Raw genomic sequence first — 17,522 nt, 5'->3', positions numbered from 1 at the left:
ATTCAATCTTGGCACTACTTCGAGCAACAAATATTTGCTTTTTACTACGCCAAGTGATCAAATTTCCCCAAACGAACGTACAATATCCAAAAGTAGATCTTCGATCAACATTAGTGTAAACCTCCAAGGTTTGTCTGTATGTCTTTCTAAACATGAGTCCTTTTCCGGGGTCCCTTCTTAAATATCTTAATATTCGAAGCATAGCATCCATGTGATTAACTGAAGAATTTCCCATAAATTGGCTAACATAGTTGGACAACAAAACTTATATATGGACGAGTGTGAGTTAGGTAGATAAGTTTGCCTACCAATCGTTGATATCGTCCTTTATCAACTTCCATTTCATCCGTCCGAGACCTTAACTTGGTATTAGGATTCATAGGTGTATCAACTGGCTTATATCCACTCAACCCAATTTCTTGTAGTAGGTCAAGAACATATTTTCTTTGAGACACAAAGATTCCTTTGTGACATGGCTACCTCCATTCCCAAGAAGTATTTGAGTTGCCCCATATCCTTGATTTCAAACTCCTTAAATAGGGAGTGACTTAAGTCTTTTGATTTCTGGTTCATGGTTTCCTGTGAGGATAATATCATTAACATATACAATTAGTACTAAGATTTTCCCACATGGAAAATGTTTCACAAATAGCGTGTGATCAGCTTTAGATTGGGAGTAGTCATCTCCTTTAGGGACTTTAGCAAATCTATCAAGTCAAGTTCTGGGTGATTGTTTGAGCCCATACAAGGCTCTTCTTAATCTCCTAGTTTGCTGACTTTTCCTTTTGTACTATTTGTCTCAAATCCAGGATATCCATATAAACTTCTTCCACAAGATCTCCATTTAGAAAGATGTTCTTCACATCTAGCTGGATCAAGGGTCAATCTAAGTTAGTAACAATAGACAGTAATACTCAGATGGTATTGAGTTTTGCAATCGGTGCAAAAGTCTTCTGATAGTCAATCCCATAGGACTGGGTGTAACCTTTTGCTACCAATTGAGTCTTGTATCTATTTATGCTTCCATTTGGGTTATGCTTGACTGAAAAAATCCACTTACATCCCATAGTTCTTTTCCTTTGAAGTATCTCAGATACTGTCCAAGTCCCATTCTCTTCCAGGGATGTGTATTCCTCTAGGATTGCCTTGTGCCATTCAAGAACTTTTAGAGCTTCATACACAGAATTAGGAATACTGATCTTGTCAAGTGATGTCACAAATGCTTGGTATCCTGGAAATAGACATTAGTAGAACATATAGTTGTGCGTCGAATGAAGAGTACAAGATCTTTGTTCCAATGTGGGATATGTCTGCGGAACTGGTTCTATTAGATCCTGTTGCTTTTCATGTTCAACTTGGCCTCGAGTTGACTCATGATACGATTGAGTTTCGTGTAAAGACACAGCCACACGTAGACTTTCACTATGTCATGGGAAGGTGGTGTGTTCTTTTGTGGTTCCGGAATAGGTGGTACATGTGATTGTGATGATGATGGAGAGAAAGGAGTCGATGAGGATGATGGAGGGTTGAGTGATGATAATGGTAAGATCGAGGAAGGACTTGGTTCAAAAAGGGGCTCCCAATCCCAATGTTGCAATTCAATTTTGTTCTCCCCCTGCATTGTGGTATTGGAATAATATGGAATGTATTCAAAGAAGGTGACATCCAGAGTAATAAAATTTTTGGGTGATAGGAGAGCACTCATAACCCTTTTTGTTGGCCGAATATCCTAAGAAAATGTACCTAAGTATCTGTGGATCAAATTTTCCCCGATATTGAGAGTGGATGTGGACAAATGCAATACATTCAAATAGTTTGAGAGGGCTGTTGGAGACAAGTTTGAGTCTAGGATATAGGTTTTGTACAACTTGAAATGGAGTGTTGAACTTGAGAACCCTGGAAGGGAGACGATTAATAAGATAGGCAACTATTAGAACTACTTCCCCCCAAAATTTGGTTGGAGCATGGGCTTGGAAGAGTAAAGAGCAGGCTACCTTAAGTATACGACGAATTTTCCGTTTAGCTACACAATTTTGTTGGGGTGTATCAACACATGAACTTTGATGGACTATGCCATTGGATTGGAGATAGGCGTTGAGGCTGGAATTAAAGAAGTCTTTGGCATTATCTGTTTTGAGAATTTGTATGTTAGCCTAGAACTGGGTCTTAATCATGGCATGAAAATGAAAATTCTGAAAGATTTGTGTGGTTTCAAAATTTTCTTTCATAAAAAAGATCCAACACAACCTTATGTGATCATCAACGAAAAGAACCATCTAGAGTAGTAAGACTTGGATTTTTGAATGGTCCTCAAATGCCCCCTTGAATGAGTGAGAGAGGTTGTGTTGGTTGATATTGACGGGGTGCATAAGTGTGTTTGGTATGTTTAGCATACTGGCATAGATCACATTGAAAGAAATTAGGATTTTTATTGATAAATAGTGAAGGAAAAAGATGTTTCAAATTCCTAAATTTGGATCCTAATCGATAGTGCCACATCATAATTTCACTTTCATTATTGGATAACTACTAGACATAAAACTATGGATTGGTTGACAGTTGAGCTCACCAGATTGGCTAGATGTAGGGGAGGATTCAAGAAGGTAAAGTCGTGCACGAAGTTTAGCACTACCAATCATCTTCCCGCTGCTCAAGTCCTGAAAAACACAATCACCAAAAAACTTAGTTTTACATTTTTGGTCTCGGTTGAGCCTACTAACCGACACAAGATTACAAGCAAGTCTAGACACATAAAGCACAGAATTGAGATTGATATTGTTGGAAATTTTAATGGTCCCCGTTCCAACCACTTTGGTAGTTGTGTCGTTTGTTATACACACCATTAGATATTTGCCACATAATGTAAATGTTAAGAATAACATGTTGGTCCCTTGACGACCGATTAGAGGGAGGGTGAATAGCCTGCACAATAAAATGAAAAAGACCTTCCTTGACTTATAGCTTTATCAAAATAAACACTTGCAATAAAAAGTATTAAAAGATAAAAAAAAGAAGAGGCTCAGAAATAATTACTTAGTTACAACCGGGGAGGTTGTTAATCCAAAGAAGATGAAAAGCTCAATAAAAATCTCCTCTGGGCGGAGAAGCCTCTTACAACAATTAAATCTCACGACTAGAAAGCTAAACTCAAACAGAATCGATTACAAGTGTTGTATTTTGCTTTCTGGACCAGGGCTGTATTTATAGCCCTGGTTGGGGCGCCTGAAAGGGTTCCAGGCGCCTAGAGGGGGATAAAACTTTATTTCCGTCATAACGGATCATGTTTGACGTGTTTCAAATAAAAATCCTGGTCCAGGTGCCCGGAAGGGTTCCGGGCGCCTGGAGTCTGGCGAGTCCGGGCGCTCAGACCAAGAAAGTCAACATCCTGTTGACTTTTGGTCTCGGTCTTTTGCTTCGATTTCGCTCGCCTTCGTTTGGGTCTTCCACTCCGGCTCCGCTCACTTGGGCGATCTCGACCATCCGGAGTAGGGCTCACCCGAACCCAACTTCCGGCCTTCGAGCAATCTTCCGCTTCGGCTTCTCGTCCCTTGAAAACACCGCGTGTCTCCTTCTCGTCCGCCCGTGTACTCTTCCGCAACACCTCGTCCCTCAAACGCACCGAGCCCGTCGGCTCTCTTCCGTGCCATCCTTGCTAGCTGCGTCTTTTGCTCAACTTCCTGTGCTCGTAAGTTCATACACACTTAGACACAAGGGTTAAAAATCAACATGACCTAACCTGGCTTAGTTGATCACATCAAAGATACCTTGGGGTACTAACAATCTCCCCTTTTTGATGTGATCAAACCCAAGTTAAATTAGGGCAAACAAACATAAAGAAATAAGAAGGTAATAAATTTGCAACTTAATAATTTGCAAAAAATTAAATTACCCTCTCCTTAGACTTAATCTTCCTTTCTCCCCCTTTGATCACATTAAAATAGAGTACTTTAAAATGATTTTGGAAAATCTAAATTTAAAGTCTAGGGAAAATAAAAAAACTCTTAAGTAAAATTGGAAGTTTAAGTAAGATTTCAAGAATTTTGCATTTTGAAAAAGTTTTATAACGGAAAATTTTCAAAAAAAATGTTTAGATAAGATTTTACAAAAAAATAAATTTGCTAAAGTAACTCTAACAAATATGATTTTTATTAATTCAATTTTTAATGATAAAAAATTTTGACAGACAATTTAATGCATTTTTATAACTACTAAATGCTTAACGGTTAGTGAATTAAATACTTATTTTAATAATCGACTTCTAGGCTGTGACGAGGCACTAAGCCTTCTTGGATATTGGAATAACAACCATTTTCTAGACAAAGCCTTTTAAAAAAATTGGATATTTAATTTGCTCTTTGAAAGTCCTAAGTCCAAAAACAATCAACTTAAGCATATCTTTGGTACCCAATATAGGTTCCTTCCTATTGGATTAATTAAAAATTTTCAAGGGATATACTTTCTAGATAATTTTCTAATTTAACCCTTATGATTTTTAAGATACCAGTTAAATCCTGAATAATTTCTAAAATTAGAAGGAATAAATTTTGAGCATGTGTGATTTTTCAAATTTTCTATTTTGTTTTTCAATTTTTCATTTTCTAATTTTACTTTGTCGAAATCTTCTAATCGACAAGAACCAGCTAAGACTGATTTTAAATCCTTATTTTCTTTCTCTAATTTATACCAATTTTTCGATAATAGTTTTATAAATTCAAACATTTTATCCGGAGGTGGAGGTCGTACCTGACTTACCTTGTTGATTCCGTAATTTGAAGCTCCTCCTGAATTACTGCTTTCTTCCGATGTCGCTCTCCCTTCATCAATGCTCTCGATGTTCATTTCGGACGAGCTTGTTTCGTTTTCGCCTTCTTGGTGACTTACTACTAGCGCAAGTCCGGCGAGGACTTCTATCTCCGATTCGGATGACGTGTCATCCAACGTCGCCTTTAGATTATACTTGGGTGGTTTTTTTGTTCTTTTCCTTGTTTTTGTCCTTGCTCTTCAACTTTGGGCAGTTATCTTTGACATGCCCTTCTTCATTGCAGTGGTGGCATCTTACTTTCCTTTTTCTTTTTGTACCCTGCACTTGATTAAATTTATTAGATTTAAATAATTTTTTAAAATTTCTTACCATGAGCACTTTTTCATTGTATCGAGAGACGATTCAGAATCTCGTTCATCTATCTTTGCCTTCAAGGCAAGGTTGTGCTTTGGCTCCTTCAAATCTTCACATCTTGTTTCATGGACTTTAAATGTTGAAAATAATTCTTCTAAAGTAGTTAATTATAGATCCTTAGATATATAATAAACATATACTCATGATGCTTATTCAGTATTTCTAGGGAATGTGTTAAGTGCGTACCTTAGTGAATCTTGGTTGCTTACTTTTTCTCCGAGATTCGTGAGTCCGGTGATGAACTTCTTGATCCTTGAGCAAAGGTGTGCAACGGTTTCGCCTTCTTCTAGTTTGATGTTGATGATATGGTTTCTGAGCAGATCCCGTCTCGCGAGTTTTGCATCCGAGGTTCCTTTGTGTAGTTCCAGGAATTTCTCGCAGAGCTCCTTGGCAGACTCGTAGGCTCCGATCCAGTTGACTTCTTGTGGCGGTAAGACGTTTAGTAGATGGAACTCTGTTTTGTCATTTGCTACGAAGTCGGCTTGCTCCTTCTTAATCCATTAATACTTTTCTTTGCCTTCGGGTGCTACAAAATCAAATTCCATTATTAAGAGTAAATCAAAATTTGTCTTAAAAGATACCTCCATCATTTTCTTCCAGCTTATGAATTCCCCCTCGAACTTGGATGGGTAGATGCTCTGTCCGACCATCTCGAGTGCTTCGTTCGGCAGTTAGTCCTCCTGAAGCTGTTGGGCTCTGATACTACTTGTTGGTCCCTTGGCGACCGGCTAGAGGGAGGGTGAATAGCCTGCATAATAAAATGAAAAAGACCTTCCTCGACTTATAGCTTTATCAAAATAAACACTTGCATAAAAAATATTAAAAGACAAAAAAGAAGAGGCTCAGAAAGAGTTACTTGGTTACAACCGGGGAGGTTGTTAAAGATGAAAAACTCAGTAAAAATCTCCTTTGGGCGGAGAAGCCTTTTACAGCAATTAAATCTCACAACTAGAAAGCTAAACTCAAACAGAATCGATTACAAGTGTTGTATTTTGCTTTCTGGGACCAGAGCTGTATTTATAGCCCTGGAAGGGTTCTAAGTGCCTGGAGGGGATAAAACTTTATCCCTGTCGCAACAGATCACGTTTGACGTGTTCTTGATAAACATCCTGGTCCGGGCGCCCGGAGTCCGGCGAGTCCAAGAGCCTGGACTGGGTCTTCCGCCCAGTCCGCTCGCCTTGGTCCTGGTCTTCCACTCCGGCTCTGCTCGCTTGAGTGATCTTGACCATCCAAAATAGGGTTCACTCGAACCCAACTTTCGGAAATATTGCGCGCCTCATCGTCCGCTTGCGTACTCTTCCGCAGCACCTCGTCCTTCAGACGCACCGAGCCCTTCGGCTCTCTTCCGTGCCGTCCTTCTCGCTAGCTGCGTCTTTTGTTCGACTTCATGTGCTCCTAAGTTCCTGCACACTTAGACACAAGGATTAAAAGTCAACAGGACTTAACCTGACTTGGTTGTTCACATCAAAACTACCTCGGGGTACTAACATAACATTCTGTCACCTGTTATATGTTCAGATGCTCCTGAATCGATGATTCAATAGGACTTGCTTGTGTGCATTGTCATAGGATTGCTTGTTGACAAGTTGAAATTTGAACTCTTAAATAGATTGTTCCGAAATAACTTTTGGAGCATATCCAACTGCTCCTTGGAGAAAGGAGAAGTCACAGATTTTGAATTGATGCATGATGTGCCTTTGCCTCTCAACTAGGAAGCTTCCAATCGACTAGCTTTCCATAGAGTTGCCAACATTGTTCTTTGAGATGGCCTGACTTTCGGCATTGAAGATAATTGTGGCCCTTAAATTTGAGTGGTGATGGGAAGGAGATTGCCTTATGGAGAAGGTATGACGTAGGACATGCCGGAGGAAGTTCCTACCGTGTCTTGCACAAGAAAATCAGAGTTAGCCATGATCTTGTCACACCTAGAAGTCGGTTGCTCTATTTGTTGTTGATGACAGAATGGAGATGCTGCTGTCGGAAGAACCAACAATCGTGCAGCTTTGTCTTGAGGCTGGAGGAAGAACTCGCTACTAGGGTTTCGGCGGCAACGGAGAGAGGTCGAGAGGAGAGTCTAGCAGAGAAGGAGATAGGTTAGGGTTTTTCGGGCTAGGGTTTATGCTCTGATACAATGTAGCTTGATTGAAATTGTATATTTTCATTGATAGGATGATCCCCCTTATATGCAAAGATAAATCCCTTAAAATTAGAGGTGTGATAAATTTGAATTAATTACAATCCAATCTAGGAAATAAATGACAGAAAATAAATCCCTATAAAATAGGAATAAAATAACAAGTTGCCTAGTTTGAATTTCAGCAAGTGATAATAAATTGTAAAAGAAAACACATGTGAAGAATTGAACCTTTGACATTTAAATATAAAAATGAATTATTTTTGTATAAACTTGTTTCTTATGTGTTTTTGTTGTTTGTTCAACAGCTATGGGACATAAACATGGAAGCTGGTCCTGTTGCAACTTTCCAGGTCCATGAACATTTAAGACCTAGGGTAAAGGCTTGGTTTTAAGTATTCTACATTTTCTCTGATCGAATTAATAGTATTGGCTGTATACTATGATGGAACAGTTCCAGTAACTAGTTTGTGCTTCTCTGCAGCTTTGTGATCTTTATGAAAGTGATTCAATCTTTGACAAATTTGATTGCTGCCTTAGTGGTGATGGGTTGCATGTCACAACTGGAAGTTACAGGTATAATCCAGCATGTATCGTAGTGATGGTGCTGCATTCTTCTGGCCTATTTCTGATATTTATATCATTGGTGAACTGCAGCAATCTTTTTCGTGTATTTGGTTGTGTTCCTGGCAGCAATGAAGCAACCACTTTGGAAGCCAGTAAAAATCCAATGAGGTACAGTGGCCATAAAACTAAAAGAAATTCCTATGTTCTTTCATTATGTCCTCCAGAAAATGTCTATTTAGCAATATATGGACATAGAAAGTAACAACCTCAGAATGCAAGGCTGTCTTCTTTGAACTTGTATAAAAGAAATAAGTCTAACATGGTGATGGCATTCATTTTTATATGTTCATAGTGCAAGTAAGTTTGTGGGATTCAATTGACTTGATGACCAGTGCCCCAGTTATAACCATCTACTAATTTGCAGGGATTTTTTTTTCTCCTTTAAATCCTTTTAGATACTTTGGATGTTATGGTTTCCTTCCAGCTTAGAGATCTTTGTTTCTGTTATTGATTTTGGTAACATCATATAGCCAATCGCAAAGACTTGATGAGTGCTATTATTTTTTGAGGCACTTATTGTCTGTTAGCAAGCAAGGTAATATTTTGTTTATTCTTCAACTATTTCTATTCTTCATGTGAACCAGCAGACTATTTTCTTGACTTATTGTCTGTTACCAAGCAAGGAAATAAGTCAAGAAAGTTCTGCCTAATGGAACTTGGTTTTGGCACATTTTCAGCAGTTGAACCAGCAGACTATTTCTCCCCTTCTCTCCTTCAGAAATTGATATTTAATGGACGTTATGACATTTGTGCCTCTACTGTAATTTATTAGAAATATGTGAATGGAATTAAGTTTGCACTGGGCTATAGTAGTTTGTCTTGCTTTATAATTGAAGCATCAGGTACGGGTTGACTTCTTTTCATGTGACTATAGGCTGCAAGTGCAGAACTCAAAGTCCGCAAGATCTAGCAGCTTAACACGGGTTGTTAGACGAGGTTTGGGACCTCTAAACTATATTATTCTCCCAGCAGTCTATTGTTCTATGCCATCTTATGTTATCTTAAATGCCACAGGAGCAGAAAGTTCTTCAGACTCTAACGGCAACTCATATGATTTCACATCCAAATTACTCCATTTAGCTTGGCACCCAACAGAAAATTTAATTGCTTGTGCTGCGATGAACAGTTTGTACATGTATTATGCATGAAGATACTAGGAACGGAAGTTTTCATTTTTGCAAATTTTTTTTTTGTTATGATTTGTTCAGGCACTTAGCTTTCGATGTTCAATGAGCTAGGTGTGGGAGCATGTGATTTTTTGCATGCTCAAGTGTGGTAAAAAAATTTGCTACCCAGGCTCAATAGACATTCTACTTTCCATGGAAGCGTCTTCTGATTAATTTTGTGGGAGAGATTGAAGATCTTCACTAAAGTTTGACGGCACCCTTGTAGATTGCTGCACCTATTGCAGGTGTTTTCGTGTCTCAAAGCACGGGCTGTTCTGCATCTGGATGGCAGGGCATCTGTACTTGTTGGACATGTATACCAGAGCTTGGGGAAGTTCTTCACTTGCAAAGCGTTCACATATAATATTATACACGGAAATCCTTCAGTTTTTTTTTTTTTAATCTTTGGAATATAGTATGTTTTCAGTTTAGAAATTGCTCAGACAATGTAATCTTGTTGGTCATTGATATTTAATTTTTTTAAGCTGTCAAATAGTAGGCTTGGATGCCTTCTGCTTCTCGAGTTTTATTTCAGCTGTAATTTCATTTCCACGGTTTGTAACCCATGAATGAAGGGGTTTGTCACACTAGTTCATCTTTTTATTAGGAAGAAAATGGCATAACCATCAAAAATACGATTTTTTTCTTAGATTGATGATTTAAAGGTATCAGTGTGTATTTTAAGTTTGATTCGAGGTTTCAGGTCAATGAAAAGTGAGGATTTTTGCAAGGATACTTTTCAAATGAGTAGTGACCATTATGATAATTCCTAATGTTGTCATTAAGCGCATTAGTAGGCTTGTTGAGCATTGTGTTTTTTAGAGTATCAGATTAATTTATGATTGTTTTAATCAATGATATCTTGGTGAATCTTAAATTACAAGTTTTCATGAGGAATAGTTTTGGAGACCCAGAGAAAAAAAAAAGTTTGCCAAATTTAGTCAGCGTGCTTTTGGATTGCCGAGTGTTGGATTTTAAAGTTCTAAGAGCAGAAGATAGAGGCCATGTGCAGCGGGGGTAATGTGAGATTGGACAAGAGATTTACAACTTTCTGGGACTTGTAGGCTACTAACATTGATTCTTGAAGAGACTTCCAAGATAGTGACAGCTTGACTAGATTGACAAAGAAAGAAGTGAAGTTCATCTCAAGCTGGTAATTGCTTTAGTTCCAAGTTTTCCTTTTGGTGAAGTTTTTATTTGTTTGCTATTGCTTGCTATTCTTCAACCGTAACGAGGACATATCACCATAAACTTCATGTTAAGACTTTAAGATTAAGGGTCACAATTCAATTTAGGTCACTTTGGAATGATTGATTAAGTTAGATCACTTCTCAATTTTCTAAGAAATCAACTCTCAAGACGTCAATTAATATTGTTTCAAATCATGATATATATACTTCACTTTGATATTTTTAAAATGACTTTAGATGCTAAGTAAAAAGTGATTATATTCACTTTAGATGCTAAGTAAAAAGTGATTATATTCACCTCATAATATTTCTCCAGATTATATAAAAAAAGATAAATTATCGGATCAACTTATAATTTCACTTTGGAACTTAAGGAACTACTTTATGTAGTCTTGTCTATTTATATATTAATAAAAAAGATCAAATAGTTATGAAAGTTATATAGTAAAAAAAGTTATGGATTGAAATGATTTAAGGAAATGACATGCTTCAAATAACAAATTAAAGTGAATTTAATATATCAAAATTTTAAGTTCAAAATGTAACAACTGAAAAAAATCTACAGGATCGAAATGTTTTATTTTATTTATTTATTTATTTTTAAGTTGTTGGTCTCCCACGGCAAGATCAAATTTTGGAGGGCTTCAACATTTACCGTGTATCATCAAGGTGAATCTCCCAAGGGATCCTCACTGCAGTGAAAACAATGCTCCTCCTACTCCTCTTTTATCTTATTTTAATTTTTTTCTTCCATTCTATCACTGACACTGACAGCTTCTTCTATTTCTCTTCCTCCTTCCCCTGATCCACCTATTCTTCTCCTTCAACGTCTCAATCTCCTCTATCCCTCTTTCAACCTCACATTCACTACTTCCTTCATCAGCTATTGACTGCATATCGACCGCAGATTCAACCTGTCAACCACTGCCCCCTTCAACTACTCACTCATATCCATTTTTTTATTACTTATTTTCATTTACATGTCATTAATTAATTAGATATGGTAGCACCGCGTGCATTTGTTTAATCTATTTAAATTTATCTTTTGTTTCAAACTATTTGTTTGGATAACACGTCGTAAACTCGTTTGCGCACTGCCTTGCCACGATTGATTTCTCTAGCTATTTAAAAGAGAATTCCAAAAAAAAATATTTAACAGTGAATTCTACGGGATGATTTCCTGTCGTCAGATAATTTATTTGCTACAACATAAATTAAAAACGATGACAGAAGCCTCAAAATGGAAATATTATTTTTTGGAAGAGTCGATGTTTGTCACTTCTAGAAACACACGTTGAGGCGAGAAGAAGGCTGAGGAGATAAATACCCAAAGACCAAAGAGAGACGATTCCATAAATTTCGTGAGAAAAAAAATAAAAATTCTTAATATTACATGGCCTTCGTTGTCCTGCTTACTGTTGAAGGCTGCTTTAGGATTTTTTCACCTATAATATATTTACACACATGCAAACATATTATATTATAATCGGTATCCATCAAGTGATCTACTATTTAGCTGCCGTGGCTTTGAAGCAACCTATAGATTCATCTCTGCACAACTCTCTCTCTCTCCTCTGAGAGCCTCTGCTCTCAGACCAGTCCACAAAAGGACCATCATATCAGCACATCCCAAGGTCTCTTGTTCCTCACCCTCTTTCTTTTTCCCCTTCTCGGAATCCTTCGTAGCCAAAGCAAAATAATATCCTGTTTCCATCATTTCATGCAAGGAAAAAAAGAAAAATACTGAACCAGCTCCAACTTTACCCATCACGCCAAAAATATATTTAGTTTTATGTTATGCATAACTCTCGCAAGGGGGTGGTGGCGGTGGTGGTCGTCTTTCCTTAAGGAGACAGATCAGAATTGTCTTTTCCCTTTATTTATGTATTTTATATATTTATTAAGGGTTTGGTTCTTCGTTTTGTGAAGTAACAGCAGTGAACAGCCGTTTTCTTCTTTAGCTTTAGTAGCTGAACTGCCCAAATCTAAAATCCCAAACACCTCTCTCCCTCTCTCTCTCTCTCTCTCTATTTGGTGTCAGTGTGCTTGTTGAGAGAAGCCTTTTCCTTTGATTTTTTTTCCCTCTTGGGTTTCAGTTAAAGTAGAAGGCATTCTCTCTTATGTAAGTTGTTCAATGTCTTCCTTTTGCAATTCCTATTCTTATTTCTTCTCCTTCTTCTTCTTGTTATTCTGGATTGGTATCATATCTTTGTGTTTTAGATATCTGAGTTATCTTCTGAATTACTGTGTTGATTGTACACGCTTGTTTTTCTTTTCAGGCGATCAAGAAGAGATCGACGCATGCGAGTGCTGATGAGTGATCATAATTCCAAGAATTAAACAAAGCCATGAACGCAAGCCCCATAAGCTCAGTGAGCAGTTCCAGCCTCATCGACGCCAAGATCGAAGAGCATCGCGTACTGTCTGCATCCAAACTCTGCCCTGGCTGCGGCCACAAGATCGATCCAAGGCCGGTCTGTGTTCATTGATTTGTTCTTCTTAATCTTGAAATTAACAAAAATATAATATATATATATTTTTTAAAACAAAACAAAGATTAATCTTTCCTGTGTGTGTGTATATATATAATTACAGGACTGGTTTGGGCTACCTGCCGGAGTAAAGTTCGATCCGACAGATCAAGAATTGATAGGGCACCTGGAAGCGAAGGTTAAAGCAGAAGAACTAAGATCCCACCCTCTGATAGACGAGTTCATCCCCACAATTGAAGGCGAAGATGGCATCTGCTACACCCACCCTGAGAAGCTCCCAGGTTTAATTAATTAATTAATTAAATTTCCCTTTGTTTATAATTACGACTTGCATTATTACATTTTATGTGCTGCTGTTACTAATTAATATAATTACTCTGTCCAAGTTATAAGAAGTAAGTTAATTAAATAGACAATCCAATTTTTCCAACTTATATATAGTTTAGTTTGGTAAGCGGTTCATCTGACAAGGAAAAGGAAAAGAAACAAAATTTCCGTTTCTTGTCGCACCTAATTAACCTAGCTAGCTAATTAATTAACTCACTGATCCATGCATGCACTAATTCGAAGGGCAGCACTGCTGCAGGGGTGACAAAGGATGGCCTGAGCAAGCACTTCTTCCACAGGCCCTCCAAGGCCTACACCACCGGCACGCGGAAGAGGCGGAAGATAATAAACCTGCAGAGTGATCAGGAGGAGCATCTCCAAAGCCAGAGAGGGTCAGGGGAGACCAGGTGGCACAAGACAGGCAAGACCAGGCCCGTGATGGTCAGCGGCAGGCAGAGAGGGTGCAAGAAGATCCTGGTTCTCTACACCAACTTCGGGAAGAACCGGAAGCCCGAGAAGACCAACTGGGTGATGCACCAGTACCACCTGGGGGAGGCGGAGGAGGAGAAGGAAGGCGAGCTGGTGGTGTCCAAGATCTTTTACCAGACCCAGCCGAGGCAGTGCAACTTCTTGATTTCAGAGAGGAGTTGTAATGCAAACAGTAGTAAAGTAGTAGTGGAGAGTGGAAGTAGATCCTCCAAGGAGGTGGCGAGCAAAAGAGACCATGTCGAACATTCTGTCTCTGGATACAGTAGTGGCATTGAGGTGGTGCACATGAAGCCAGTTGAGGCCTTTAGCTTTGCTCCTTTTAGAGAATGTTTTTCTGAGGTAATTACACATGACGATGTACGTAGTAGTGATTGATTCAGAGAATTTTTTAAGATTGATATATATATGGAATAATAATAATAATAAGTGATTATTAATTATAATGGAACAGACCGCCAAGGCTCCAATTGGGAGATCTGATCATGAGCGCGGAGGAGAGCTACAGCTACGGGATCATCAGGTGGTGCAAGCCTCTGCAGCTTTCCACATGACAAGGCCTCCTCCTATGAATACCATCTCCGCCATTAATGCGCAGCTTTCCTCCTTGCAAGGCATTGCAGAAGACCCTTACCATATGCTTTTGCATGCCCAAAAGTCTCAGGTGCATAGTAATATTATTAATTATTTCAATCCCAAATTAATTAGATTTTAGAAACAAATTAAATTATTGCCAATTTTATTCTTTTTAATTCTTCTAAAGAAAATTAATAGTTATTTAGAATATATATATATATGATTTTGAGCAGCAGCAACAACAACAACAACTACCGCAGAGACAACAGAAGGTGGATAGTAGATCTGCTTCTTGTTTGGAAGAAGTGGTTATGAGTTGCACCTCTGCCGGAAGTAAAGCAGTGAGTAGCATTATCACTTTTTTCCTTTAGAGAATTGTGTGTGTATACATAGATGATCAACAGAATAATTAAGAATATATATTGTATTTGATTCATTAAGATCTCCTAGATGAGTTAACTGATCATAAATTTATAGAGAAGAATTACATTTCTATATGAACACATTAATTAATTGTTTATTTTGAACATAATTATTACCAGTAATTGCAAGGATCCTCTCTTTTTCTTTAATATATGCAACTTGTAAAAAGTGAAAAGGGGTAATTAAGCTTTTGATCTTTCACAATAGCTAGACTCTTACTGTCTTAAAGTATACATGGTTTCAATTTAATTATAAATAAAGATAAAGGAAAAAGAAACTAGTGAGACTTCTTTTCTTCTTTAATTCATGACTGCTGATTTATGCAATATAAAATAGTATCCTGTATAATATAGATTGCCAATTATAACATTATGGCAATAACTGTGTGTAGCAACACTGTGCAAAAATGAATAATCCTCATTGCACCCATCTTCTATATATTTCTGTTTATTTGATTTTGTTTACCTTTTTATTTGTAAGAAAAGGACTGGTTAAGCATGAAATGATATATATATGCTAAAATAATTGAATTGCTTATCCTTTTGTTAGAAAAAACTGAAGAAAAATGGTGAATTTATTTCTTAATAACTAAATCTACTCTAAAATGAGATCATATATAACTGAGCTATAATACTATCTATTATCACTCAATCTAATATATGTTGATTCTTGTGCTATATTTTATTTACTTGAGTATGCTACTCTACTTTCTTGTTGCTCGTGTGCTGTTGATAATTTGCATGCTGTGTGGCAGGAAGCATCAATTCCAGAGGCTCAAGAGACAGAATGGCAGTACCCATACTGCTGGCCACAAGACCAAGATCATCATCATGTCTAATGAGGAAAATGGACAAAGCCAAGAACCATGAATTATGAGAAGAAAGAAAGTAAGAAAGAAAGAAAGGGAAAAAGGGTATAATCATGATCACTCTGCTGTCTTTAGTGCTTTGTCAAGTTGAGAAAGAGAAAGATTTGAACAAAAAGATCTATTCAACACATCAGGTTTGGATAAGGAATCATAAAACCACAATTTAATACATACAATTGCAATTTGCTAATAAAAGACTGTTTTGCCAAAAAAAATTGGAAAAAAAAAAATTGACAGAAATAGTTAGAGAAGCTAGGAAGGCTGTTGATTAAGAAACTGCATGAGCATGCAAGGGTTATGTGTATGTGTATAGTCTTCATAAATAACTGATCACTGTATTTTAATTGTAAGAATCATGCTAATATCTTTATTTTGCTTCCTAGTTTGTTAGACAAGAATTTTTTTTACTAAAGGATATACTTGTTTGTTTTTTGTTGTTAATTACTAAAGCATAAGTTGCTGGCCAAATTTGATAAGAATATATATAAAAGAAATGTTATCATGCATATCTTACTAGCACATTCCGTGAGTATTTTTTTTTATACTTAATATTATAGTCCAACCTCTAAGACTCTAAAGATAAAAATTTAGTAGCATAACCAGGATCTTAAAAAAAATCACCGTGAACGACGCTCTGAGTGTCACCGAGTTCCCTTGATAACAATGTTATATATATGAATTTAGAAAATATATGAGATAGATGATGAAGATGAATTGGAAAGAAAAGATTAACACCCTTTTCTAAATTAGAGAGGCACCTTAACATGAATACTTAGACACCACATCTTTTTAGATCATCAAAGCCAAATTGAATAATATATAGGTGGTTTACACAAATTTTGATGCGAAGATATATTTATTAAAGTTTATAATCCAAATTCTGATGTCTGACCTTAAAAACTTGCGGTTTATTATTATTGTGTTGGTTGCACACATGTTTATATATATGAAATTAGGTTCAATTTGCAGTTTTATGAAGTCAAAACTCTCCTCTTATACCAATTTTGATAAAGCAAATTCTTCTGCTCTACTCACGGTTTTTTATTTGTCTAGAAAAATTTTCTTTTTTTTTTTGTTGGTTGGCTAAATTAGTTATTATTCCTACAATATATAATATGTTCATGAATTTCAAATTACTATCTAATTTCAAACCAAATAATTCAAATGGCCTATAGATGATGTGGTTTTTACTGTTATATAGAGAATATAACATGATGATATATGGTAAAGATAGTTCGGTACCACCAATCTATTGTCAATATGGGGTCTGAAAAAGATGACTTGAACCTTGACCAGAAGATCATACGATAATAATTTTACCGTTACACTAAGACTCCCATTCAACATGATTCATGCTACAATATATGGCAATTAACTAAAATATATATATATATATATAATAAATTGTTACGCTACGGACGAAGTCTTGTGGACTTCGTCCGCGCTAAAGTATTTTTTTGTTTATTTTTATTAAGATCTCGGTTATGCTAATAAGATTTTATTTTTAAGATATAGGGATTAGGTTATAATATTAATCATAAAATAATTATCAAATTGATTTTTAATTTTTGAACGAGGTGTCTGTAGTAAAGTCCTTAGAGTAACATTACTATATACACACACGAGGATCAAAGTGAATAAATAGAAGATTTATCTTATTTTTCTCAGTTCAATCTCTGTGTGCTTGCTGTTCTTAAATATATCGCCTGCAAAAGCCTTATCATGCGCTTATCACTTGTGCTTCTTGAACCTCCCTCCATATGATATGAGGCCATTGTAAGGGGCGGTTAATACGACGGTTCCATATATTTTTTTTTTTTTTGAATACACTAGTTTTGATATAAAGATATCTCAATCAAATCACAACTCACTTTTAAGTGACCATACTTTAAGAAGAATCCAATTCTGTTTAGCACTATAAGATGGAAAGTTTACCATCTCACTTCAAGTTGTGCAATGTGGCAGATATACTTGGAGAAAAAGGTTGCCATTAGTTAGGAAGATTTTGACATTCATTAATCTCGCACTGATCACGGATGTGTAATCACTCGAACATT

At 36.7% G+C, this 17,522-nt stretch overlaps 2 protein-coding genes across 5 annotated transcripts in view; both read left to right on the top strand.

The window, feature by feature from the left end:
* LOC122029615 (serine/threonine protein phosphatase 2A 55 kDa regulatory subunit B beta isoform-like) overlaps nt 1-9,752 on the top strand; it is a 36,053-nt gene extending 26,301 nt beyond the window's left edge. Inside the window, exons 10-14 of the mRNA XM_042588683.1 lie at nt 7,619-7,687; nt 7,795-7,886; nt 7,968-8,045; nt 8,812-8,873; nt 8,952-9,752. Of these exons, the coding sequence (XP_042444617.1) occupies nt 7,619-7,687; nt 7,795-7,886; nt 7,968-8,045; nt 8,812-8,873; nt 8,952-9,085 (435 nt within the window). The 3' untranslated portion in view covers nt 9,086-9,752. The remainder of the gene's footprint in view (nt 1-7,618; nt 7,688-7,794; nt 7,887-7,967; nt 8,046-8,811; nt 8,874-8,951) is intronic.
* A 2,045-nt stretch (nt 9,753-11,797) lies between these two features.
* On the top strand, nt 11,798-15,680 carry LOC122030045 (NAC domain-containing protein 75-like). Of its 4 annotated transcripts, none has more exons than XM_042589193.1 (7): nt 11,798-11,927; nt 12,573-12,767; nt 12,889-13,066; nt 13,372-13,958; nt 14,053-14,262; nt 14,408-14,515; nt 15,352-15,680. In XM_042589193.1, the coding sequence occupies exons 2-7, from the start codon at nt 12,642-12,644 to the stop codon at nt 15,433-15,435; spliced, it is 1,293 nt and encodes a 430-aa protein (XP_042445127.1). In that variant the 5' UTR covers nt 11,798-11,927; nt 12,573-12,641; the 3' UTR covers nt 15,436-15,680. The 4 variants fall into 4 exon arrangements, with proteins under 4 accessions (XP_042445127.1, XP_042445130.1, XP_042445129.1 ...); XM_042589196.1 differs by lacking the exon at nt 11,798-11,927 and adding an exon at nt 11,934-12,415 and having other exon boundaries at nt 13,372-13,940; XM_042589195.1 differs by lacking the exon at nt 11,798-11,927 and adding an exon at nt 11,934-12,415 and having other exon boundaries at nt 14,411-14,515.
* The last annotated feature ends 1,842 nt before the right edge of the window (nt 15,681-17,522 follow it).

Source organism: Zingiber officinale, chromosome 10B (genome assembly GCF_018446385.1).
Source record: "Zingiber officinale cultivar Zhangliang chromosome 10B, Zo_v1.1, whole genome shotgun sequence".
In the NCBI taxonomy this organism is placed as follows: domain Eukaryota; kingdom Viridiplantae; phylum Streptophyta; class Magnoliopsida; order Zingiberales; family Zingiberaceae; genus Zingiber; species Zingiber officinale.
Note: the sequence above shows the minus strand (reverse complement) of the source record. Positions and strands in the feature narration are given on the sequence as shown.

What these genes read in the sequence shown, in the direction of transcription:
- LOC122030045 (XM_042589193.1), top strand. Translation starts at nt 12,642, where the DNA reads ATGAACGCAAGCCCCATAAGCTCAGTGAGCAGTTCCAGCCTCATCGAC. An exon ending in AGGTAATTACACATGACGAT is followed by an intron (nt 13,959 to 14,052) that starts GTACGTAGTAGT and finishes ATAATGGAACAG; the next exon opens with ACCGCCAAGGCTCCAATTGG. An exon ending in CCTCTGCCGGAAGTAAAGCA is followed by an intron (nt 14,516 to 15,351) that starts GTGAGTAGCATT and finishes GCTGTGTGGCAG; the next exon opens with GAAGCATCAATTCCAGAGGC.